General features: G+C 36.2%; 1 protein-coding gene across 1 annotated transcript; it reads right to left on the bottom strand.

Moving 5' to 3' along the window:
• Positions 1–6,660: 6,660 nt before the first annotated feature.
• Positions 6,661–8,227, bottom strand: LOC107779130 (uncharacterized). The gene is made up of 2 exons (XM_016599479.2): positions 7,756–8,227; positions 6,661–7,013 (listed from the first exon to the last, which is right to left on the bottom strand). The coding sequence occupies exons 1-2, from the start codon at positions 8,142–8,144 to the stop codon at positions 6,890–6,892; spliced, it is 513 nt and encodes a 170-aa protein (XP_016454965.1). The 5' UTR covers positions 8,145–8,227; the 3' UTR covers positions 6,661–6,889.
• Between the last annotated feature and the right edge of the window lie 1,619 nt (positions 8,228–9,846).

Here is a 9,846-nt window from a genome sequence, read left to right as displayed (position 1 = left end):
ATTGGCTTTACTTTTCCAAGCGGAGGACGTGTCAACCATCCCGTCAAGAATGTCACAAGCCTCATCATAAGACATCTTTATGAAGTTACCCCCAGCAAGTTGGTTCACTATGCACTGGTTTGTTGTGTTAATTCCCTGGTAGAAGGGCTGTTAGATCATTGCCTCAGTCATATCATTGTTGGGACATTCCTTTACCATGGTTCTATATCTCTCCCAAATCTCATGTAATGGTTCGATGGGCTCATGCTTGAAGGCTAAGATCTCATCTCTCAATGCTGCCATGTGCCCCGACGAGAAAACTTTGCAATAAATTTATCCGCCAACTCATCCCAAGTAGTGATGGAATGGTTGGGAAGTCGCTCAAGCCAATTCAGTGCCTTCCCTCTAAATGAGAAAGGGAATAGTCTTAACCGAAGTGCATCCTCGGACACAGTAGTTTGCTTGCTCCCCCAACAGGTATCCACGAAACCCTTGAGATATTTGTAAGCATTCTGATTGGCAGTGCTCGTGAATTACCCACGCTACTCAAGCAATATCAGTATCACATTGGTAATTTGAAAATTGCCCGCCCAGATTTGGAGTGGGACAATTGCACTTGAATATCCTTGGTTGGGAAGAACTCGAGGAGCCACTCTTGGAGGTGACGGGGGAGGGTCTGGAATATTATCATTGGCCTGGCGGCCTCTCCTTTGTCCTTGAGGTACAATAGGAACATCATCATCGACATTGTCATCTACCTCCTCCCCCGGCGGAAGATCTCCAAGAGGTGCATTGTTTGCTGCCATTTTGTACCTAAAGTTGTGACACATAAATTAGTAACACGGAAGGAAAGAAGAACAATACACAAAACTATTTAGACAGATAGCCAAAATAGTTAGCTCCCGGCAACGGCGACAAAAAGTGATCGGTGCCAATCCTGCAATACTATAAAGTAGCAAGAGTGGTCAAAGCAGATTTTACCCGAGATGACCGGGATCGATTTTCACAGGGAGATAGAAATGGGAATTGGGTTCCTAACTAAATTAGAGATGCGTAATTGCCCTTAATTGCACTTCTAATCATAGTTAGTCTTTTGATTACTTCTAATATTATGCTAATAAGATACTAAATTAAGCTAAGAGTAAGATACTTAAAAGGTTGTCTAAATAGTTAAGAAGGCACTAGGGAAGTGACTTTCTCCTAGGTGGATACTTGACGGGTTCTCGAGTCCAAGGTGAGGTTGTCATGTTGGGGATTACGATATAACTAATGCACTAAACTTCTCACTCTATACCTCTCGGTAGTTTGAGTGATTTTGCCCTAATTGACTTTCTCAAGACCAATTGGGTGTGATAATTTGTGCAAGCAATTTAGGTTCAAGTCGGGTATTACTATCTCTATGTTTAACCCTTTAATTGGGGCTATCAATCTCTTGAATACACCCAAATTTCTTGTTGGACTAAATTTCCTAGACTCAAGTTCTATTTCTCAAGAAGAACCCAAGTCAAATAGGTACAAATTAGTGTTTGCAACCACTAATTCAATATTGAAACCATAAATTAGTCCAAATATCAAACACCCATAGACATTCAAGCCTTAAAACAAAAGACCCATCAAATACCCACACTAGGGTTGAGCCACAACCCTAGATAATGGTTCTAGCTACTCACGATAATAGAAGAAAACTGAGAAATAGATGAAAATAACACCCTTAATATTTAATTACAAGCTAATACTTGAAGATTCAATGATAAAACTACTCTAAAATTACTCAAAATGGTTAAGAACTACTGTTCACGAGCGCAGCCCCACGTTAGAATACAACTGATGACCTAAAAATGGGAAAAGAAACTATTTATACTAGGCCAAATTTTCTGGACAAAAATACCCCTGCAGGGATTGTGCGGTCGCGCAAAATCGAGTGCAACCGCAATGAGGCTTCTTGGCTTTAAACTCTGCTCTCTGAACTTGACCACTGCGGGCCACACAAAATGCACCGCGGCCACGGTGACTTTTGTTGCGGTCGGCACAAAAAGGACCGCGGACTGCATTGGCGTTGATTTTCAAAAGTCCCAACTCTCTGAACTCCTTCTTTGCAGACCGCACAATATTGAGTGCGGCCGCGGTGAAGCCATTGCGGTCCGCACAAAATGCTTTGCGACCGCAATGCTTGACTTTTCCAAAATTTGCACTCTCTGAATCTCTTCACTGCGGACCATACGCAGTGGACCTGTTGCACTGTGCTTGAACTTGTTCTTGGTACTTGTGCATGTTTCTCTCCTTTTTGAGATGGTTTTGACTAGTTGTCACCTTTTTGACCAAACCCTGCAAACAAGTACAACACGTAAATCTTTGGGACTATTTTGTACACATTTTTAATCAAAACAGAAGTAAGAAGGAGTGTAAAATAAACCATAATACCTAGTTATCAGTCAACAGGAACACCATCACCATATGCTCTTAGTGTATCAATGTTTGTATCTACTGGTGCAAGAATAAACAAATCCTCCTAACAAACTTCCTCACCTTGGAAAGGGAAGACATCTTCCCTAAACGTTACATCCCTACTGACAAAGAAAATGTTAGATTCTAAATCAAAGAGTTTGTATCCTTTTTGTGTCTCTGAGTACCCCATCATTACTGCTTTTCTTGCTCTAGCGGTAAATTTGTCACCTCTAGGAAGAGTGCTTGCATAACATAAACAACCAAATACTCTCAAATGAACTATGTTTGGTTGTTTACCATATAACAACTCATAGGGAGATCTTTTGTTCAAAACCTGTGTGGGTATCTTGTAGATGAGATACACTGCTGTTTTAATACATTCTCCCCAGAATCTGAGTGTCACATTACTTTGAAGCTTGAGTGATCTAGCCACATCAAGTATATGCATGTGTTTTCTTTCCACCACTCCATTCTACTTTAGAGTGTATGGACAACTGCTTTGATGAACAATCCCAAGTGCTTTAAACAAGTCACCACACTGACTATTAAAAAACTCTGTACCATTGTCTGTTGTTAATGTCTTAACCATCACACCAAACTGATTTTTTACTAAAGAAAAAAAGTCTTTTAGCACAACAAAAGCTTCACATTTGGACTTTAACAAACAAGTCCATGTATATCTACTATAGTCATCAACTAAAGTAACAAAATATTATTTTCTATCATAAGTTGCTACTTTGTAAGAACTCTATACATCAGCATGCACCAATTGAAACACACAGTTTGAACTATTGTTACTTATGGGAAAATTCAGTCCACTTTGTTTAGCTAAAGGGCAAATTTGACAGTCCTTTTGCATCTCTAGCTTCACTTTATTCTTCAAATATGGCAAATGCTGCATAGCATATGTAGAGGCATGTCCTAGCCTTTAATGCCACAATATGGTTGTTACTGCTTCTTTGTGAAATGAACCAGCAACAACTACATCTCCTCTACTAAGTATGTAAAGTCCACTATTTTCTCTACCAATCCCCAGCACCCTGCCACTATATAGTCCCTGAAATACACAAAAATTAGGGAAAAAACATGCAGAGCAGCATAGGTCCTTAGTCAGCTTGGATACTGAGAGTAAGTTGAACTTAAAGTTTGGCACATATAACACATTCTTAATTTTCTGGTTCCCTAAGATTGTAGCATCTCCAGCATGTGTGATTTCAGATCTATTTCCTGTAGGTGTTTGTACTCCAAAACTATATTGTCCTTCTACAAGTCTAATGGAATCCAATACACTCTTGCAAAATGTTATGTGGTGTGATGCACCTGAGTATATTATCCAATCATATACACATACATTGGATACATTGGACATCAATGACATAATACCTACCATGTTTGATGATCCAGTTAACTCTGATGGTCCTACACTCCTTTCTTCTAATGAAGTTTTCTCCAATAGGCTTACCAACGGTTTGTATTGTTCTGTTGTGAGGTAGTTTCCCTGTGGTTGATTTTTGGCCTCAGCACCCGCATCTGTGTTAGCATTGTTAGCAAAAGGTTTATATGTACCTAGTTGCCCCTTCTTCTTGCTTTTGAAATCCGAAGGATAGCCTATTATTTTGTAACAATTCTCCTTCAGATGGCCTTTATAACCACAATGCTCGCAGATCAGCCCTGGCTTCTTGCCTTTGAACATCTGACCCCTTCCTGCTAACATTGTTAGTGGTTCCTTATTTGATTCCACAACACCTAGTGTTCTTTGACTCTCCTCCTGTACAGCCAATGCATAAGCTTGATTGACTGATAAAACTGGCCTTCTCTGCAGTATATTGCTCCTTACTTGACTGTAACTCTCATTGAGTCCCATGATGAACTGCAGCAATCTTTGCCTCACTAGATGTTCCACATAAGGCCTCGATTTTTCACAGTCACAAGAAGGTAATGGGGCCAAAATGTCCAACTCATCCCATAGATCTTTCACTTTTGAGAAGTATGAGGTAACTGACTTAGTTCCTAGCTTTAGGCTTGCAATCTCAGCCCAAAATTAATAGATTCGAGTCAAATTATCCTTGTCAAACCTCTCTTTGAACTCATCCCATACATTCTTCGCACTAGAAGCATACATGATGCTAGGCACCAACTCACTAGCTACAGTGCTACTCAACCAGGAAACCATGACAACATTATATCTTTCCCATTGTGTCTCTAATTCTCCTTTGTACGATCTTTTTACACATGTACCATCCACAAACCCTAGCTTGTTCTTCACTAACAATGCAACCCTTATCGCTTTGCTCCATAGGGCATAGTTTTCCGGACTTGTGAGCTTCAAGAGATCAATTGTGCCAGGTGCATCTGAATCTCGAAGAAATAGTGGGTGATTGTGAGATAATTGTGCAATTTCATTTGTCGCCATAGCTGAGCTCAAAATTCTACAACTTCAATCACTCTGATCTGCGCAATTACATCAATCGAGGCTCTGATACCATATTAATTTGTTGAATCTACACTCAATGATCCTAGTTTCATAGCATGCAATTGAATTTAGAGAAGAATCAGGAAAGATCTAGAAAAGGGAAATGAAGAGAAGACAACTCCATTTTTGCTTATGTTGAAGAAGAAGAAAGAATACAACTGATTTCTGGAGGGGCACTGTTTATCTAATAGAAAACATGTGCCCTTCCTACTCTCTAAAATTATGACCCTCAACTTCTTTTCTTTACACTTAGGTCCCTCAATTAATTTCCTAACTAACTAACAACTAACTCTAACTGGTGTTTTTGATATATACATTGATTATACACAGTTATACATATATTAAACATGAATTATACTCATAATATATTTTGGCGGGCTATTTTAATTTTAAGAGATTAGATGGACGGCTATTTGTGTTAATTCTTCCTTAATTAGGGTTGGGTTTGGCGGGGGGGGGGGGGGTTAGAGGTGAGAGAACCTAGAAGATTTGATTATGCTTACCAATTTGGTGTCGTAAGTTGCTATATTCAATATAAGGACTGACAGTTTTAATGATCAGCTTACTCCATCATGGATTAACCTTAGGGGTGTATATAGGTCGGGTTGGTTCGAATTTTGTAATTACCAAACAAAACTAATTGTGTCGGGTTATTAGATGTAAAAATCAAACCAAACGAATAAAACTCAGGGTTTTCTATCTCGATTTTTCTCGGGTTTTCGGGTTTTTTGGATTTTTTCGGGTTTTTTTCTGGTAAAATCTTCGTTGCACAAAACATATAACTTGTGCTCAAAATATTTTGTTGATCCTAGTAAAATACAACTATATAAGGTAATTTCCAAGAAAATAATTCAAAGTATGAGATGTGTCATGGCATTATCTTAAAATATTCAACAATAAAGACAATAAAATTATGTAATATAAATATTACTAATTAAAAAGCCATAATAAAAATAAACATAATCTAAAAGTACTAAGTCATGCTAAAGTAAGTAGACTAAGAAGGGAGTATTAATTACATGACTAAACGCTAAAGAAAAGATAAAAATAGATTATGCATTTTTATCTAAATTATTGCAAAACAAAAATAGATATTCAATACATTGTCATTCGTAGTATTGAATTGAATATATTTTGTTAGCATTAGTATTGATTTGATTTTGGTTTGGACTTTTGTTAGCATTATTTGAGTTACTAATATTAATGGCTATAAAATTTATTGGAACATTCAAAAGTTCTAAGTCCAACCTTGAAATAATACCTTAAAAGATAAAATTATGAAAAAGTTGAAGAAATATTTATAAATTACATCACAATAAGTATATTTATATATTAAATATATCTAAAATTTATATATATGTGATGTCGGGTTGGTTTGGTTTCGGTTTGACTTTCTTTAGTTAAAATCAAACCAAACCACTTATGGTCGGATTTTTTTTCTAACACCAAACCATAGTCGGATTTTTTTTCTCGGTTTGACTCGGATTATCGGGTTGATGCAGTTTGTCGGCTTCCTTTGTACGCCCCTAATTAACCTAGATCACTTTCACTTAAGTATCTAACGTTGGATAAGATGTTTCAAACCCTTATGGAGTATCCTCATCAAAAGAAGGAAAAGGGGCTATATATTTCTCCTTTCCATAATTCCATGTTAGCTTCATTTCCTATTATTTTTATTATTATTTGATTCCTTGACAAAGTGATTTCATTTCTGTAGAACTCTCAAAGACGCATAATTACATATATTGTTTTACAAGAAAATCGCTCTCAAATAGCAATATTTATGAGAATAATAGGTACTTACATGAAATTTACATTAATCTAACGCTGTAAAAAGATCGAGAACAACCAACCAAATGAAGCAAATTTACTGGATGTAGGACACTTAAACTTGAAGAGACCAAAATTAAAGGACCACTAAAACAAAATTTTGAAGACTGGAAGGAGAAATCTTCAATTTAAATCCCATAATTCCCATGAAACGTACAATCTTCAGAAAGGTATTTTATCAGTGATATACTGGAATAAGGCAAAAGGAGCATTGACTAGACCAAGTGCCATTTCAACCAAGATTGTCACACAGAAGCAGCAGGGGCATATGCATGTTAACATTAACCTGCACCATCCACATGACCAAAATATGTCAATAAGCTACAAAAGAAGATTATACATTTTTTTAACATAAAAAATGCTTTCTTCCAACAACTTTGTTTGACATATATAGTATAATAAGCTACATAGGAATAAGTCAGACTAATAAACACTCTTAAAATGATTAGCAGTTTAGAAGTACTTTTCATATAGGTATAATCTTCACCTTTAAAACATACAAATTGAAGGACATAGACGTAGTAAAATAAATTACTCCACTTTGTTTACTTAGCTTATAGCTCATTTGCGATAAACATAGACCAGTATCTCGTCCAAATAAAACAGCCATGACAATGAACATGAGGTTATAGGTTCAACTTCTATAAAGCAAATCCTACACCGATAAATACTCGTGACTCGTGTCCATTGTGATTTTATTCTCGGAAGAAATAGAATAGCCGTTAATAAGGAACTTTTCAAAATATGTTTAATAAGAAAAACAAAAATAGATACATAAAATTCTTCTATTATCTTTGCTATAGCTATGCTTTTCTCGGAGGAGTTTAACTATTATGTCACCCAAAAGATAACTAGGTACATGTTGTGGGATTAACAATTTATTAAAATTTTATATATATATATATATAGAGAGAGAGAGAGTGACAGTGTGTGTGTTAGTGTTCATATATAAGTTAATTTTTTAAAAAAAATATGAGAGTAACGATAAAATTATTATAAAAAGAAAGAGGAATTATAGAAGGACAAACCCGAAAATCCAGATAATTCCTCCAACAAAAGCGAGGACAAGAGATATAAGGGCAAATGGAAGTCCCAACAGAAACGCTATTGGCCGGCATTTGAACTTTTTTTCACTTGGCTTCTTCTCCTCATCTAGCCCTTCTGCACTTTCTTTTGTATCTTCACCGGCTTTCTCTTCATTCTTAACTTCTTCATTTTTCTTGTCCTCAGTTGGATTTTCTTCTTTAACTTGTTCTGCAGCTATATTTGCATCACTTTCAATTTTTACAGTCTTTGGTGCAGTGATGATCCCTTGATCATTTTCCTTAGCTGTTTCTTCTGACTTTGTTGCTTTCTGTTCGTGATCTCCTTCAATGGGTAACTGTGACTTTGCTGATTTCTCTTCGCTGATATCCATTGTTATGAGCTCAGCGTTGTAGAGAAAGAAAGCTTTGACTAAGTATTATGTAAAAAGGAAAGCCTGCTGAGAAACAAATCTAATCGCAGCCATTTATATTGTACGTAAAGGTTTGTTGAAATTCATTGGCCAATCAAGACAGAAAGAGAGTTTGGTAATAGCCAACCAAATCCACGATTTTCCCCTTTGTTTTATGTACCCAATTGGAGTAAATTGAATTTTGTTTATCCCACTTGCATCCAGAAAATAATATAAAGTCAAGGTCAATACGCTTAATATATTTTTACTAAAATTAAGAATCTATTTGGTGTGTCTAACTACTTCATGAATGAATTTGTACTGCGTAACAGCTGACTTAAAAAAATGCTAAATCAGTGACCTGGCTCGTTCCCTTGGTTTCTCCCTAAATGAAAAAACAAGATAAAGTCCATCAAGACCGAAGAAGAATTTAACGAAAGAAAAAGAAACAGCTCACTATAATCTTTTCTTTATTTCTTTCTATTTTTCAGTTTTGGTATATATATATACTCCTTAGAATATTTTCTCTATTGCTTTAAGGCTTTGAGTTAGATGGATATTCAGATTATTTCACATTTTTCATATGAAGCCTCATAAAAGTATACAGATTAAATGATTACCATACATATAAGGATTTTTTAGCAGGTGATATGAGTAGTTCTACGAATATTTCATCGTTTTATTGTTAAATTCCAAAATCCCCAAGCCTCAGCCATTTTGTTATGAACTCAAGGCTAACAAACCCTGTAATTGTCTCATCCAAGCTAAGAATCAACACTTAGGTGTGAATCAATAATGAGAGAAATTAATTAGTACGCTATTACATGTGATTGTTTGGCGCTGCTTATCAACAACCTTAATATCCAGCTAATATCTTTACTAAGTCAAATAGCAATCCAGATTTTACTTATAAATATAGGGATAATTATACGTGTTAATAATGTGGGCATAAATAATGTGTTAGGTGTTTGCCATAATTTTCTTATCATATTTGGTTTTCCTATCTATTGAAGGAAAGGGCATCACGTTTACCTTAATTGGGTTTTCCTTCTTGTAGAAGGAAATTACAAATCTCTCATATTTGGCTAGTCCTTTTTCTTGTAGGAAAAGGTTTGGACTTCTATAAATTGAGGATCCTTTCTTCTCATTCAGTAGCATCCACAATGTAGTCATATGGGGTTTGAGAGTCGTGTTTTCGGGGAGAACTTTATGGGACAAGTGTTAGTGAGTCACTTGTGTTTGCCTCTTCGTGAGGTTGTTCTCTCGATATTTTGTACTCTCTTTTTATTATAGTGGAGTGCTCATCTCCGTTGTGGACGTAGGTCAGTTGACCGAACCACGTTAAATGTTTGTGTCTCTTTTGGCATATTTCTCTTTTGTTGTGTGATCTATTGTCGTTCATGTTAGAAACTTAGCGTCCACCAGACTGTATAGAGAACCGGGTTCTCTATGAGTTTCCTCTGAAAATACTGATGAACCAAACTATATAGCGATCTGGTCCTATATCAGTTTGGTACAGTGCTAACTACTGAACAAGTATGTAAATGAGACACAGGATAAGTTCCCACTGTATAAAGAACCAGATTCTCTATAAGCTCCACTGTAAGCAACAGACTATAAAATCAGCCAGTATAGGGAATCAGGTTCTCTAATTGTTTCCACAATAGCTCGGCAGAAAGTAAAG

Source organism: Nicotiana tabacum, chromosome 3 (genome assembly GCF_000715075.1).
Source record: "Nicotiana tabacum cultivar K326 chromosome 3, ASM71507v2, whole genome shotgun sequence".
Classification (NCBI taxonomy): Eukaryota; Viridiplantae; Streptophyta; class Magnoliopsida; order Solanales; family Solanaceae; genus Nicotiana; species Nicotiana tabacum.
This window is presented reverse-complemented; position numbering and strand designations above follow the sequence as displayed.

Excerpts from the sequence above, each read along its gene's own strand:
- LOC107779130 (XM_016599479.2), bottom strand. The coding sequence starts at position 8,144 with ATGGATATCAGCGAAGAGAAATCAGCAAAGTCACAGTTACCCATTGAA. Across the intron at positions 7,014-7,755 it reads GGAATTATCTGGATTTTCGG|GTTAATGTTAACATGCATAT; the intron begins GTTTGTCCTTCT and ends TGGATGGTGCAG.